The sequence below is a fragment of the Taudactylus pleione genome, unplaced genomic scaffold (assembly GCF_031769625.1).
Source record: "Taudactylus pleione unplaced genomic scaffold, aTauple2 ptg000329l, whole genome shotgun sequence".
NCBI lineage: Eukaryota > Metazoa > Chordata > Amphibia > Anura > Myobatrachidae > Taudactylus > Taudactylus pleione.
In genome coordinates, this window is record NW_028284730.1 from 616,255 (window position 1) to 633,604 (window position 17,350).

At 44.2% G+C, this 17,350-nt stretch overlaps 1 protein-coding gene across 1 annotated transcript in view; it reads left to right on the forward strand.

Moving 5' to 3' along the window:
- Positions 1-17,350, forward strand: part of FER1L5 (fer-1 like family member 5) — a 308,173-nt gene that overhangs the window by 213,346 nt on the left and 77,477 nt on the right. The window contains exons 25-36 of the mRNA XM_088443273.1: positions 1,129-1,260; positions 2,416-2,579; positions 2,693-2,807; positions 2,909-3,011; positions 5,551-5,699; positions 5,829-5,999; positions 6,742-6,841; positions 6,968-7,045; positions 13,541-13,716; positions 14,996-15,154; positions 15,274-15,375; positions 15,461-15,622. Coding sequence (XP_088299399.1) covers positions 1,129-1,260; positions 2,416-2,579; positions 2,693-2,807; positions 2,909-3,011; positions 5,551-5,699; positions 5,829-5,999; positions 6,742-6,841; positions 6,968-7,045; positions 13,541-13,716; positions 14,996-15,154; positions 15,274-15,375; positions 15,461-15,622 — 1,611 coding nt within the window. The remainder of the gene's footprint in view (positions 1-1,128; positions 1,261-2,415; positions 2,580-2,692; positions 2,808-2,908; positions 3,012-5,550; positions 5,700-5,828; positions 6,000-6,741; positions 6,842-6,967; positions 7,046-13,540; positions 13,717-14,995; positions 15,155-15,273; positions 15,376-15,460; positions 15,623-17,350) is intronic.

The window sequence follows — 17,350 nt, forward strand, 5'->3', positions numbered from 1 at the left end:
ACTTAGGTTTAGGAGGCGGGGAAGGGGGGGGGGATAGGTTTAGGTTCTTAGAGGGGGAATTAGGGTTAGGCACTGGGGGGGAAGGTTAGGGTTAGGCACACCTAAGGAGGGTTAAGGGGGAGGTTAGGTTAGTAAATACTTACCTGGGGACGATCGGGATTTTCACCCATGGCGGGCAGCTGCTGTCGGGATTTGAACCGCCGGACGCAATTCATACCGATTCTGCCTGAGGATGATGTCACAGAAATTATATTATCCCACGGACATTTGTTTGCTTATTGCCTCTTCTAACATGTTCTGGAGTGTTTATGTAAAGACGATAATTTTTTCTTACTTTGGAGAGGAATTTGATACTGCCATTTATTTTCTTTACTAATTAATGGGGGAAGAACGCAGAAGAATGCTGACTAAAAGAGATAATTGCCTGAATATCTTATGTCCAGTTTATGCTCCCAGGGGGTTGTATGGGGATATGTAATCCATTCCAAATAATATTAGGTTAAATTTATAATTGTTTTATATATGTTTTTGTATTTTTATCTATAAATTACTTGTGATCTTTCCTTACAAGTTCAGAAAGGATTTAGGAAAAATTTTCATCTTGTCATATCCATTGCTTCCATAGGGTTTGAAACGAGCACTCAATTTTTGGGGTAAGGAAAAGATAAGAAGGATGGTAATTAGGAGAAAAAACAGGCAATAATAAAATAAAAATATGGAAATAAAATGAAAACAACAAATAAAAACAAATATGCACTTCTGATACCAGCATGTTTTAAGCTGTTTTGTAGAAAAGGTATGAGGCAGGTCTGGGTGCTGTTGGTAAATGTCCTAGTATGGATCACTAAACCTACACTGTCCCTACCTTTTTCTACGTTGCAAGTTTTGTCCGTCTTCACCGTGCTTGTTAGCGCAGAGATGTGCACTTGGTACTGGCATGGTAGTAGCTACTGTACATGGCGGCCAAGGATGATGTACTGATCTTCTGGATTGATCACCGCTGGTCTGCCGGTGGTGTCCGCTTCTTCCTCCCCTTCATTTAATTTTCGACCAACGCGTTTCTTACCTGCCTTTGGTACTTTTTCAAGGATAAGTTTGTGATGTTATAATTTTATTTCTCCTTTAAAGCATTTTCCTGTACAGGAGAAGGTATTCACTGCACCTGTGCAACTCAGACTGAGACTGTGGCTGAGCTTAATGTCTGATTCTAGCAAGCTGAAACCATTCTTCCCAGGAACACTCTTTGTGTGTGCAGAAACTGTAAGTAAATTTATATTCAATACTATATATAACTAATTTAGCAAAGAGGTTGCCTAATTTTAAACGACAAACTCGAATACGTCATTCTTCTTTACTGACCTTCCATAATTTGTAATCACAAATTGTACTAATCTAAGTTCTTTTAATGGACCAGAGACTTTGAAAGTTACTACAAAGGATGAAATTCTCCCTTCTAGGGTATCTTCTTGAATGGTAAAGAGTAAAGAATGCAAAAAGACCTCTTTGTGGAATCTGAAATCAGACCCTCACAACCTAAAAGCACCAAAAAAGACGGCCAATAGCCATACATGAAATAATGTTAAAAATATTTATTCATTATTTATTTGTGTTATTGACATAAAAAATTTGTTTACATGACTCTTTAATAAAATGCAATGTAGCCCCATTAATGGTGAGATGTTAACAGCCTTCTGTCTCACCATATCATAGGGTGTGAGCTACTGACAGTAGTGCCACCATGTGGTAGATACTTCTGCAACTTCACCCTAGATGTTTTGTCTCTATCAAGACTTCATCAGGGGTAGATCATATAGCAGATGGACATGTATTTTATTTTTGAAAACAATGTTTCTTCACTTTCTGTAGTATAATGTGTAGATAAGACTCATCATACTACAGAAAGTGAAGAATACAGTGTTTTGCAATATATGTTCATCTGCTATTTGATCTATTCCAGCTGAAATCTCGATAGAGACGAAACGCATTGAGTAAAATTGAAGAAGTAACAACCACTATGTGAAGCTCAGACCTTATGATAGGGTGAGACAAAAGACTGTTAACATCTCACCATTAGTGGGGCTACACTGCATATAAGAGTTATGTAAACAAATTTTTATGTTAATAACATGTTGTGGACATGTAAGTTCCAGCATGTTCTGACAGCTAGATACACCCCGTGTATTATCAGGAGCATTATAACACATGGTGTAGTTAGTATGAGGTGTTTGACGCCAACCTGGAGTTTTGATTCCTATAAAGACATCCATCGGATTCCAATAACCCTAAATCTTTTACTTTGTGGAAACATTATGCCTTGTACTTTGTATCATTAAAGCTGCACACTGCTGACCTCACTTCAGCATCTCCATTTAAATTAATCTTTCTCTGCTTACCTGTCATATGATCTTTTTTCAGTATGAAAACCAGGCCAAATGGCTGGGCAGTTGGAGCACCAAGAATCTAGGCTCCCACCCATCATATTCTGATATCACTGGGAAGCTGATTGTTTCACGTGAAGGATTTCAACCACCAGAGGGCTGGTGCTGGCATGGGGACTGGTATGTGGAGCCACAGCGAAGGTAAAATATGGAGTCTTGCGATGCTAAAGAGCTGTAGTTCATAACAAATATATGGTAATCACACAATCTGCTTTGTAAGTACGGAACAGATGAAACATGTGTTTATTTATCAGGGTTCTACTGGACAAATACGTCAATCACTGGGAAATAGTGGAGGAAGTGTATGAGCATGAGACACGCTTACCTGGGGGAACTTGGAGCCCAGATCTTGTGCCCTATACCTCAGTTGTGAGTAGGGGCAAAGCTACAAAATGTACTTTTGTCCATGTGTCAACAACTCAGTGTTCCTGGTTTATTTCTAACACCCTAAAGACTGTTCTTTTGCACAGAGTGGAGCCAAGCACCCGTCCATGGACAAGGCAGTGTGCCCTGAAGGCTGGCATTTTGTAGAAGAATGGAAAGTGGAGCACAATGGTGCTGTAGATTGTTTGGGTAAGTACATTGTTACACAAAATGTTTGTTAATGACCTGCTGCCTCCGGGAAGATGGACACTAACAATGTGATGACTCCTCCTTCAGACCATTTGCTCCAGACATGACACTATCTAACATGTTTGTCCATATGTCCATAACAGGTGAACATAAGCCCAGTAATCATAGCCTGTATCCTTTTTTATTGTATTTTTCTTTCAGACACCCAGGATAGCCTTCTTTACTGTGCATGTCTCTTATATCCTACCTTTTACAGGAAAACTCTCCCTATCTGTAGCCAGGCCTCCCTTATAAAAGTGGGGAACACCCATGACAAATTAAGTACTGTACTAGTCTAGTATAGTCTAGTAATCAAATCCACTGGTCTGCCATGTTCACTCCTAGTCAGATGTTGAAGCAGACTTCCCTCCTCTAACATGTGCCATTGTTGATTCTTTAACATACCCACACAGTTGAAGCCAACACACTGCTTCACATGACTGCTTCCCAATATCATCTCAGTCACTCCCCAGAGAGAGAGAGATTCTGTTCTATATGGTATCAATGCAGCACACCAGAGAAGGGTACAGCATCAAATTTACCTCTCCACACCCAGTTAGATTTTTCAGTTCATTTTCAAAGTCTAGATTGTCATTTCACTCTTTCCCACAGAGGCCCTCATCTCTCAGGAACTGATTGCTCCAGTACCACCACTGGAACATTTTAAGTCATATTACCTGTTCCCATTCACTGGTTTGTGGCTTGGTTCTGAGGCCACTCAGTCGCTGAGGCTTTTCCCACCTCTGTGCTGAGCCTGTTTGTTTTTGGCTGGTCACATGACAACATAAATATCAATTATTTGTTTATATTCATGAATTAGAAATTGGTTCTTTGTTTTTAAAAACGCCATTAGTTTGCTTATATTTCCTCACACAGCAAAGAAAATCTGCCCGAAATTGCCAAAATAGTGTTTTTTTTTTATTGAATTGAAATTGCTAGAGTGGGAACTAAAATGAAATGTGTTTATTTATTTCTTCTGCCAACACCACTAAGAAGTACTGTTTGGTATTTGCTTCAGCATCATTCCACCTTTTCACAGTAGCAAACAGCAGCATTTTACACATACAGCAGGTAACCTAGAAAACCGCCCATATGAGGGATCACTAACCTTTTTAACCCACGACTGGAAAGTACAGATGTTCCCACATACATCTAATCGGCGTGCGCTACAGGTCGCGGCAAACATAACGTGGGAGCTCAGTGTGACTCGGTAGCGCCGAGCATCTTTTCGTGTTTCTTTTGACCTTCAAATGCTTCTTATTCGCACTTTGAATCGACAACACAAGCAACGTCTGCTGATTAAAATGATATTCAGCATGCCTATATTCAGTGTGTGACTGCGGGTGTATCTGCATGCCTATATTCAGTGTGTGACTGCGGGTGTATCTGTATGCCTATATTCAGTGTGTGACTGCGGGTGTATCTGTATGCCTATATTCAGTGTGTGACTGCGGGTGTATCAGCATGCCTATATTCAGTGTGTGACTGCGGGTGTATCTGCATGCCTATATTCAGTGTGTGACTGCGGGTGTATCTGCATGCTAAACACTACGTTACAGTGTTACAGCTGCTGACACTGTAACGTAGCATTTCGTATGCAGATACACCCGCACTCGCTCACAGAACATAAACATGCTACATATAATTTTAATCAGCAGAAGCTGCTTGTGCTATCTGTTCTCATTGCTGTGAGGTTCAGATGCATGTGAAGGTAAAAAGTCGCTCAAAAGTCGCTCAGCGCTACAGAGACACGCCACGGCATGGTGCGACTAGAAGGGCTGTTTAACGCACCAGGAGGCTAGATGTATGTGGACCTATCTGTAGTTTCCAAAAGGTGGCATAAAGCTGAAAGTAAATATTTGGAAGAAATTTGCATAACTTTGATTGTTATACTCTTCTGAATATCTAAAGATCTTCTTAAAAAAATGTTATCCCATTTGAATGGTTGATATGCATCAACCATTTCCTAATTTGGCCGTTTTAAGGTGGGAACTGGGCAGCGACAATGCTATTGCATGTAACCATCCTAATTTGTGGGAGTGTCATGGGTGTGTATCTAAAGCTCCATACGTACGGGGAAGGGAAGCCTGTTTCTGACTGGTCTCCTGCACCTAACATGGGGCTGGTGCAAGTGCAGATACCAATGATGACAACTACGGCGGCTGGTGTACAATAAATGGGCTTTCCGCTGGCAGATGCACGAACCCATGCAACCCAACCATCTGCCCTACAGATTCTCACTTTAGCATATGGTAGTGAATCTGGCTTCTGAGGCTGCCTGCAGCTACAGCCAGTTTGATTGCCTAATTGTATCTGTTTCCTACTGGACTATACAAGAAAATGAGTTTGCTGTATACAAAGATCTTCTTTACTCATCTCACTAATTGTCCTGTTTCTTCCATTCTTTCATCAATATCTAGCCTTTATCTTAAAATGCCATCATTGCTTGATTTATATTTTCTCCTCTTGAATTTTTTTAAATCACTTTTTGAATGATAAGGGTGGGAATATGGTTCTGGTCCCAGCACACCTTGGACAGCGGCAGAGAAAACATATCACACTCATCGCAGGAAGCACTGGAAACGCAAAAGACAGCGAAATGTCAGACCACAAATGTCTGACTCTGATGTCACTTCCTTCTTGAAACTGGTAGGTCCCGCTCTTAATGGTGCTTTTCATTAGAGTTTATTATTTATTTATTAAGTTTTTTATACATAGTGTATTCCACAGCGCTGAGCATTCCTGTCTGTCTTACTCTGCACATGGCTTTGTCTGCAGCATTCGGATATGACAGATCCCGCCTGCTGGGAATATGCTCCAGCTTCTGAGTGGAGGTTTCACCTGAAACAGAATCCTACTGACATATTCAGGAGACGCTGCTGGAGAAGAGTTATGGTTCCCTCAGACCAATTCACATTATCTGCCATATTTTTGCTGGAAGGGTCAAGTGTAAGACGTCAGATTTGCTCTACTCATTTTGGGGCTTTTGCAGAGTTGAGCACAAGTCAGTGTTGTGGATAGACCTGGCGTTCATTAGCAGTGCGCATGCTCAGGAGCTGAATGCACGCATCTACGGGCAATTCTGTCATACACATCTCACTTGTGGCAGTGGCTGAAGTGGCATATATGACTGGTAATGGGGCTTTTGCACATAGGCTAATTTTAGCCAGGCATGCAGACGGAGTTTCGGGCTATGCAGAGTTGGGCATAGGCAAAAGATACAGCTGATTTCAGACCTCCAGGGAGATGCACTAAGCCTTGAAGAGTGATAAAGTGGAGAGTCATAAAGTACCAACCAATTAGCTCCTAACTGTCAGTTTAGGCTGTGTTTGAAAAATGATAGTTAGGAGCTGATTGGATGGTACTTTAGTACACCTACCCCCCTGATCTGGTGCAAGGGCTGGTACCTGCACATTGATAATGATTGTGGCTATGAAACCAAGCATATGGGTAGGAACGGTGCAGTTATATACTGTATATATGTATACAATTCTGCATAAGGGTAATTATATATACATTTATTTTCATGCACCGATTGCGTGAGCCAACTCTGCATTAGCACCTTCTTGTTATTTCCTGTTATTCCAATTGTCCTTATTCCTTTGTAGATTTCACTTGCACAGTATATATTGAGTGAATATATGCTCTGTACTGTACACACCATTTCACTTCCATGCTGTTTCTGTGGCAGGAAATATTTTTAGACAAGCTTGACAATAACAAAGAGACAAAAAATGCAGCCAAAGGAGTCCTGAGATATAACACCCCTCTCATATACTGCCTGTGCCCAGGTAAGTGCATATACACAGATGAGTATGGGCATATGAACATTAGACACAGATGAGTCTAAACATAGTTTGATTGTGTAGTTTGTTGAATGATGTTTTACTTATATTATATTATTTGATCATTTCCAGGCCCCACGTACTACCAGCTTCGCTGTTACCTATTCCATGCCCGAGGTCTTCCCTCCACAGCTGGAGGCAGCTCTTCAGGTCAGAGGGTAGTAAATTTAATGGGTTTTATTAAGGGATTGCATGATAAACCATTAGGTATATAAGTAATCGAATATGACTAATTTTCTTGTAGCATACGTCTGTTTAAGACAAAATAATGACATTTTATAGTGTAATCTGTATTCATGCTGAATAAATTGTACCAGATTAGATTATAGGTTGCATACATGTAATGGCTGTAAGAAATAAAACCGGAAGTCTTTGTAAATCAGAACCTCCTAAATCTCCACTCTTCTACCCTCCCTTGTCCAATAATTCTTCCAAGTTGACCCTTCATCATTTCATTCTTCCTCTTAGCATGTAAGCCCTCATAGATAGGGTCTTCCTTCCTCATTTTCATCCCTTGCTCTATCCTTGTGATGTCAGTGGGGCCGCCCCCAAACAGCAGGCGTTCTCATGGGAACGCCTCCGTTTGGGCAGCCACCCCCCCCCCCCGGCCCGCCCACCAAAGGGGGCCAGCTGTCACGCAACATCGACAGCCCGCCCCCTTTGGTGCGAGACCCGGAGCGACGGATTGCCCGTCACTGGCCGGGTCTCGCGCATGCGCACGACGGAGCAGGCTCCGTCGTGCGCATGCGCTGTGGGCCACCCTCGACCCGGTTGCGAGCGCTCAGTGCTTGCGACCGGGTCTGAATCAGGCCCAGAGACCCAAATTCAATAATCTCAATAAGCATTTATTATATATTATGTAAATTATATTTTGAATAAAGAAAACATTTACTTTTACAGCTAATGTGTTGCTTAGGGTGTTACTTATTGCAGGTTGCATATTGCATTTAGGCCCTCATTCAGAGCCGTACGCTCTGTGCAGAGCGCACGCTCTGAATGAGGGCCGCCCTCCATAAAAATGGAGCGTCCTCCTGGACGCTCGTATAGCTGTGGGTCACCACCCACAGCCTATACGAGCGTGCAGTTTGATGGCCGCGATGGTCTTGACCATCGCGACCATCAAAACTGCGAGCCGGAGCCTGCGGTTGAGGTTTTCAACCGCAAGCCCCGGAGTGATTTTGGCTCTATCAGAGCCAAAATCACTCCCACTGACATCCCTAGAGATGTCAGTGGGCCGGCTTCTGACGGGAGGCGTTCCCGTGGGAACGCCCCCGTCAGGGAGGCACGCCCCGGCACGCCCACCAAAAGGGGCGTGCTGTCAATCAACATCGACAGCACGCCCCCTTTGATCAGACACAACGAGCGAAGGACTTTCCTTCGCTCGTCGCGTCTGGCGCATGCGCACGACGGAGCTCCCTCCGTCGTGCGCATGCTCAGTGCAGAACATCGACCCACTTGCGAGCGGACAGCCGCTCGCGAGTGGGTCTGAATCAGGGCCTTAGTTTCACAATGATACTTACAAATATGCCACCGGTATTTAGTATATGTTCAGAATGTCAACATGGATGAGAAGTCGACATTAAGCATGTCGATATCCACAATGTCACCAATAACACAATGTCAATATGACATAATCTTGACATTGTGAATGCCGAAAATAAATTTGTTCCGATGTTAGGGTTATGGTTAGGAATAGGCTTAGGTTGTGGTTAGGGGGCCTAATTCAGTAGCGATCGCAGATTTCACACAGAACGCAGCTGCTAAAATATGCTAATTCCTGCCAAAGCACAGCCGGGATAAAGTCGCCCACTGCTGCCTTCTCATATCCGTCCAACCTGCATAAACATCGGTACCATCGATGCACATCGTCCAGTCACGCAGCATTTACACCAGGTCTGACCAGCCGCAGACACAGCAAGTCTCATCACACGCAGAGAGCTCTCATGCTGCGTATGCAGTTACAGTGGCTAATTTATGTACTCCCATGAAACGGCGTTCAAACGACAGGCCAGGAGTGGTTTTTCCAACCACTCCCCTGTCACCACCCCCAAAAACTGACATCCTGTCACTCCTCTCTGTGATTGATTCCTCAGCGCATCAGTAATCGCAGTTCGATCACAGCGCACACGCAGTGCGTTGCATACACATGCGCAGTGGTTAACAATCGATCGATCTGCATATGTAATTGCGCACGCCTTCGAATCAGGCCCAGAGTTAGGTTAAGTTAACACCCCTATGGAGAACTACATGGTCAACATGCTGATGTCAATATTCAATATTGACGCTTTTCGAGTACTGTCTCATCGTCTCAACCGCAGTCCACAGTGTCCCTTGGGGGGGGGGGGAAGGTTGGGCACTCTTTGGGCCTGATTCAGTATGGATCGCAATTGTGATTGTGGCTGAGATTACGCACACAGTCTCACTGCGATGATATGCTAATCCACTGTAATAGCTATGCCATTGCAGCACAATATAAGGACTCCCACCTTGCCCCACACACATCCGTAATACTTTGCAAGACTGCAAAAACATCGGTACCATCGGAGCCTCACGCACACTTGCACAAGGTCTGACCACTCAGAAATTGCTAACCTCATAGCACCCAGTGAAAACCCAAGTTGCGTATGGCATTGCAGTGGCTAATTTATGCACGCACCTGCAACTGCGTTCAAACGCACTGGCACCAGTGGCAAACGCAGGATTTTGAAAGGGGGGTTTCCAATACTTGGGTACAAAACCAATGATAAAAAATCTCACCAGATACAGGCAGCACTGCTCGGGTACCCAATAATCCAAGCTTGTTAATCCATTACTGTGCAACGTTTCAGATGAATTTATTACATATTTCGTCAGTCAATGACGAAATATGTAATAATTGCATCTGAAATGTTGCACAGTAATGGATTAACAAGCTTGGATTATTGGGTACCCGAGCAGTGCTGCCTGTATCCGATTATATGTTCAAGACTGAGCGGTCTGCTTAGTTTTTAGGATCTGCACCCCGGGTGTTGAACTTTTTTATTTGGAGTGCTGGTCTACTTGTCTATATTTATGCAGAGCTTTTCAGCTCCTCCAACAAATAAAAAGGTGGCACTGCAAACATACACAGTGACATATACACGCACACAGACACACTGACACACACACTACTAAAGCCTACACACACACACACACTGACAAAGCCGACACACACTACAAAGCCTATACACACACTGACAAAGACACACATACTTTACTTAAAGACTATACAAACAGACTAACACACACACTGACACAGACACACAAACTGAAGTGACAAAACAAAGCCTATACACACAGACACACACACACTGACAAACCCTTAGACACACACACTGAAATACACACTGACACAAGCGCTGGCATGGCTAATTAAAGATCACCTCTCCGCCCCCACCGGCTCCCCCCACATGTAATACATTACACGCACGTGGTGCGGGTCTGGGAGAGAACGTCGGTCACTGACTCACTCACCATCAGCAGGCTCCGATATCTCAGCCCTTCCACAATGGTAACAGCTAGATCGCCTTCCGGCACCATGGGAACTGCCCGGGAGGAGCTGCGCGCTACCGCTGCAGCTCCCCCTACAGCCAGCTCAGCCAGCAACAATCAGGTTCTTTAAAAAAAAAAAAAAAACTGTAAGCTGCGCTGCGATGGAGTGGCGTGCAAGGGGGGGTTTCTAGGTGCTCGGAAACCCCCCCTGCGTGCGCGTACGGGCACACCTGTGATTTGCCGGCCCCCCCAAACGGCACTTCCTCTTTATCACTCTGCGATGGGTCTGTGTAGGTACTGCAATCGCAGTCTCGATCGCAGTGGAGTGTTCGCGTAGGCGCACTGTGATGCATGTGCAGAATGCAACAATCGTCCGATTGCATGCATAATCGCAGTTGCAATCCTTGTTGAATTAGGCCCTTTGTCATCTGCTGCTCTGCGGTGAAAGGATGCCACGTGCACACATTGCTGAGAGAGACTCTGCTCTCACCCCCATTGACAAGGAACGGAGGCATGACCACAAAAATGACACACAATTGGGAGCTGCCTCAAATACTATGAGGCCATGCCTTTTTTATGCATGCATGCATAAATTGCGTCCATGGGGTCCTAATCCCATAATCCCAAATGTTGGGAGGTACTTTATGCCTAATGCTGGGTACACACTTGCCGATGGGCCGACATATTATACCGCAGGTACACATTGAGCGATGTAATGAATGACGGAAAGATCCATCGTTCCATCCTTCGCTTCCTGCAATGGCACCGCAAGCGATATTTTCAGATTTGGCTGCGGGAGCACGCAGATAGTCCATGCACACTGGGCCTGATTCAGACTTGAGAATAGCGATCTTTCTCAACTGATCATCTTGGTGAAACCATGCTGCACTGCAGGTGGGCAGATTTAAAATGTGCAGAGAGATTTAGATTTGGGAGGGAGGTGTCCAAACTAACATCTAAATTGTAGAGTAATAATAAAGCTGTGCAGTATTTTTGGGCTACATGCAAAAGCAGCCAGTATTTACCCCACATGTAAAAAAATTTTTGTATATACACCCCTTGCATTGCAATATGGTTTGTTCAGGTTCACAGTTGAGAGAGATATTTCACTCTATTCCCAAGTCTGAATCAGGCCCACTATGCGATCCACACGATCTGTCATTCCGATCCGTGATGGAACGAAAAATCGTTCAGTGGATCACATAGTGTTTACCCAGCTTTAGTGTGGAGCATTGCTCTGATCCCAATGTAATGAAAAAAACAAAAAACAATTCTACCTGAATTAGGGACCTAGGTCTGCACTAATTAAAATATTAACACAAAATACATAACATCTATACAAATACAAAAATATGTACTCCTCTGCTCCAGCTCTTCAGCTCCTGTCTGGAGAGGGAAGGGGGAGATGGAGCTTCACACTAATGGCCCCTACATACTACACAATATTTTTAACGATTTGGCAGATCCCGACACATCGGAACGACAAATCGTTAAAAATGTGTAGGGTGTATGCACTACATTGTGTAGTGCACGCTCCCGTTGGGTCGTCAGCCTTACCGTCTGATCTTATATGCAGCATGTAAGATCAAGCGATGCGGCTGACAATCTCATGCAGCTGGGGAGGCAGCATATCGGGCGGTCGGGTACAGGGGAGGGGGACCATGTGCATTCCCCGTCTGGGGCCCCCTCCTCTCTCCCCGGCAGCAGACTGACGGCTCATCACAGCAGCAGTAGACTCTGGGCACTAGTCTGTGCCCAGAGTCTACTGCGCAGGTCGCTGGGAAAATGGCGTGTCTGCCATTTTCCCAGCAATATCCTCACTGCGCATGTGCAACATGCCGGGAAAATGGCTGTGGTGGCCATTTTACGGCATTTGTCCAGGGCTGTGACACCCGACGCGGGACCTTGGAGAGGTGAGTATTAGAAAATATGGGTGCAGGGTGTGCAGTGTGGGCCCTGCATGTGCACTGCACACCCTTTACCCATTAGAAATACGCCCAGCGTGTTCGGACCGCCCAATATGTCGGCCCGTCTGCGATATTGCTGGGACACACATTGTTTAGTGTGTACTCAGCTTGAGTCACTGGTTGGGAGAGAGAGAGAGAGGGGGAGCTGGAGTCCTGTGTCTGGCTACATGCACGCAGCAGCAGCAGCAGCACCAACCAGGCTTGTCAGAGACACACATACACTCAGTGGTGCACACATGATAGGTAACTCGAAACCCCCCGTGAATGACCAGAATCAGAACCCCAACCCTTTGTGGCCTAATGCCATGATTTGCGGGTGTCATTTTTGCTCCACCCCCTCTCATACACCCTACTGAAGATACGTGTATGTAAAGTCATTTCAGTTAGGGACAATGTGTTATATAGCTGCACATTAATCACGCCTAATTGATTTATATATACAATACCCCTTGCAAATCCTGCTGACACTGATGCTGTGGAAATTATGTAGCATCTTAAAATTAAAAGATAATGGGCCTGATTCAGAGCCGTTCGCTATTTGCGGTCGTTCGTTCAAAAACAAGGGGTGGCTATTCAAATGATCCGTTCGCAAATTGCAGTCTGTTCACACCTCTAAGTCTGAACGAGCGTGCAAAACATACGCTCATTTATTTGTTAAAAACGCCCCCTGGCCGCTCGCACCAGACGTCATGTCCGCTATTTATTAGATTAATCGAGTACATCGACCAGCGTATGAACTGCTCGCTATTCTTGTGGTTGGTTTTTGCTACCACAATTTTGCGAACAGTTCTGGCTTAAAAAAAACCCAGTGACGTGGTCAATGACGCTGCTGTTTTAAATATGCACACCCATAAAACGCCCGTTTTGACCTTTAAGCACGCCTGCGTTCTGATTTCCACTCCCCGTTTTCAAGCACCTTCCCCTGTTACCACCCACATACGCCTCATCCTGTCACTCAAATTATCAGGCATTCGCTATTTTGCGAGCACATGAATTTCGGCCGCACTGACTGGTTCGCGCATGCGTATAACGATCCGTACGCATGCGCAGATGTGTGAACATCGCTCGGAACGAGCGTACTGCCGCTAGCGAGTGGCTCTGAATGAGGGCCAATATTAGTAATTATAAATACTAAAACAACATTTTGTATTAATGTCTGTCTTGCTAGATATGTACGCCCAGGTATGTTTTCTACAATACAGTCAGCACTCTGAGGTCTTCTGTAACTCTACTGTTTGGGACCAGACACTTCTGTTCTGTGATATGATCATCTATGGCGAACCCCAGTCTGTGTTGAAGGAGCCCCCCTGCATCACCATGGAGGTCTTTAAAAAAACTAATTGGGTAATAAATTCTTTATTATGAAAGTTAGAGCAACATATTGGACACAGCTTTAAATTTACAAAAAAACCTTACTATTATGTGGTTTCCAGGTTAGTGCAGACATGGGGGCGAATCAATTCAATGCGCTGTGTGGTTGGAGAATGCTGGTTATTGCGCCTTAACAAGGGTGTTAAGTTGCGTTAACCGGCATTCTCTGACCAAAGTGCCGGGCGCGCGGCTGTTAGCGCCGTGCTAAGCAGAAAAACAGCTGCGCGCACGGCACTTTGGTCGGATTTCTCGTCGCATCCCCGGGGGGGTGCGAGAAAAAATCCTTACACCGCCCAAACAGCGCAGTGAATTGAATAACTCGTGGGAGCGTTGAATTGAATCACCCCATATAGGAATATTTATGAAAACTACTGCTCAGCAGGTAGATCAGCCTGTTACGTTTCCCAAAACAACATTAAATGTATTAATATAATAAACAAGCAAAACTAATCAGAATCTGTAATATCATAACATTTGAATGCATAACGAATGGCTTAGATAAGAAGCTACTTTGAATACAATTAAATGGACATCTGGACACCTCACATGGGAATACTCGCTAAAAGTAGAAACCCTGGTGTTAGTGATTGTAAGTGCTCCAGCTACGTTTCAGCAGCAGTTTGGTTGGTTCCCCATTAATTCTGTAAATTGCCTACTGGCGTGATTATTCACTGATGAATTTAGTAAACCATTATATGGTATGTAATGTAGGCTCATCATTCCTGATCAATGTTTGATTTGGCATTATATATATTGTATAAATTCAGTGGCTCTCAACCTCAACTCTTAAGTTTTCTTAACAGGTCATGTTTTGAGAATCTCTGTCTGTGGAAGCAGGTGGGATAACTACTGACCCAGCAGAATAGTTGTGCATGATTAAAGAAATCCTCAAAAAATGATCTGTTGGTGGTACTTGAGGACTATATACAGTGTGTGTATGTGTATATATATATATATATATATATATATATATCCATTTTGCTATCACATCTGCACCAAGCCCAGTGTCTCCTCTCTTCATGTTCCATGCAATGCCAATGGCATTATTTAGCCACCAGAGAGCTAGCGATTGTTGAGAGATGAAAAGGAGAATAACTAATATAGTAAGCTTTACTAGAGTACGGTACATTCTCAGCATGATATTACGGTAGTTGTTGATGCAGAATTAAACCAAGTAATATGAGTTCATAGTGATAGATTAACTTTATAATTCTCAATATTATTATATTCACAACGGTATTTGTGTTCCTAGGGCAAGGATGAATTCTTGGGTAGTTGTTTATGTCTTCCCATTGTACATATTAATGTTGACACTCGCGTAACCCCACGTCTGAAATGGTGCCCTGTCAAAGGAGAAAACAGGTCATCTGTAGAGGTACTGACAGCCTGTGAGCTTCTTTTAGATGAAAAGGTAAATTCTTCTTTTTATCCTGCACACACCTAACCAATAAGCATGTTGTCTGGTACACTGTAACATTATGGGACATTAACTCTAGTCACAGAGTAACCAGTAATCTTTTTCTCCATCAGAATGGAAGATTAGAGTCAATTACACCCCTGCCAACAAATGAAAATGGAAACTTTATTGTTCCAAAGGGGATTCGCCCAACGCTACTACCCATGAATCTTGAGGTGTGTATAAGATACATATCATGCTCTGTGACAGAATAAGATGTGTATCATAACAGATATACCTGTTTCCTGTGTTTATGGGCAGGTGCTGGCATGGGGCATCCGTAACATGAAGACCTTCCAGCTTAGGAGTGTGCAGAGTCCCAGCTTGCTGGTGGATTGTGGAGGGAAGTGTATTCAAACATGCCGCATTCATGACTTCAAGAGGAACCCCAACTTCCCTGCTGAAATTCTGCGTTTGTTAGTGGTAAGGATCTGCCTGAGATTGTTCCTGAGCAGGGGCAGAACTATGGGCGACAATGGAGGCGCCTGCTGCCGGGATCCAGCTCTGAAGGGGCACCTCCTCCATTGTCCACAACATATTCACCCCACTTAGGGCTGTAAGTATGTACCATCACGGCCGCCCAATACATGGCACCCATTCCCGGCACCTGAGAAGCCACCATACACTAGTGGAGAGCTCCATGTCAGACCATCAGTTGCTGCCTTCGTCTATATATAGCCTGTCTGCATGCAAATTGCTACATTACAGTGTCAGCGGCTGTGACGGGGGGGAGCACCAAATTATAACTTTCCTCCGGGCATCTGGGATGAACTTACGCCACTGTTCCTGAGTGTAGTGCTCTCATATCTTCAACGTTAATTATTTTTCTAGTCTTCACTGCTGGAAACGTGTATTTTTTTTACCATTCAGACTTGGTGAATGTGTCCTCCCCAGTTTTTTTTACTGTCTGTGGGTCAGGGTGGCATGTACTGCTCTTGGGAGTGTGGCGCCAGGATGTTATCTTCAGCAGGAAACAAAGTAACAGATAGCCGGGTGATGACTGTATGTCAGCATCCGGAGCATAATTAGAGGGTACCGTAGGAACAAAAGAGACACTCATTTAGTGTTTGCCTCATTTAGTGATTGCCCAATAGTATTTCCGGCCCTGACTGTGTGGGGTTTACCTGAAATTGGCACCAAAGGACAGTACAAGAGTTTAACCTCCTTCTCTATTCTCTCTAAACAAATTGCCATTTCCATCCCTCGGGATTCAGGTTGGTCATAAGCTAGTTGGGCAGCGGGAATGTCTCTCCAATATATTTGGGGGTAATTCTGATGTGCATGCTGCTACGATGGGATTCAGCCTTTCCCATGGTATACAAGCATTTGTGCATTCACACCGTGCCTCTGTGTGTACTCACCATGTAACGCGTGCACCATGAGAGTTTTTAGGGTTTTTCATGTACGAACAGTAGCAGGAAATCCGAGAACATCGCCCCTTTACCTTTTAATTTTGGGCGAGTAAATTAACTACTCATCAGTGTTGAACTGACATGCCCCTCCATGCTTTGGTGTTTTATCCTGGAGGAATATGTATGCTGTACCTTTGGTCTGTGAGTTCAACAGTAATTAGGCCCAGGAGACAAGGAAGAAGATGTATGCAACCCTTATCTGTGCACCTTCTGGTCTTAGAGATTTAAGGTGCCATTCTAACACCCCTAACAGCCTTACTGGTAGGAAATGTGCTTTGGGTCTGTTCAATTAAACTGTTACTTGTACCCCTTCCCTGAGGATTGCCAGTGTTTCAACCTTTGGTTCCAACCGGAATATGACTATCTTGCAGGGTTGGAAAATCCTGTATCTTTGCACCATATGATCCTGGTGGCAAGGCTATAATGGAGTTTGTCTCACTATTGCTTCCTATTCATAATGTGCTTTATTGGATTAAGCTGCAAAGAAATCATGTAGGCATATCTGTTCAGCATGTACGGTTACACTGTCTCCTGCATCCCTAAGGCACACTCCTGCATCCCTAAAGGCACTGAAAGACATGAAAACGACTGCACGATTATGACATTGTAATCGTGAAGTCGTTTGTCAGTCTGTGATGAGCCTGCACTGAACGAGCAGTCGTTCAGTGCAGGCTCATCAATCATCCGCACACATGCTGAACCTGACGTTATCGTCAGGTTGTCCAACATGTTTGCCCAA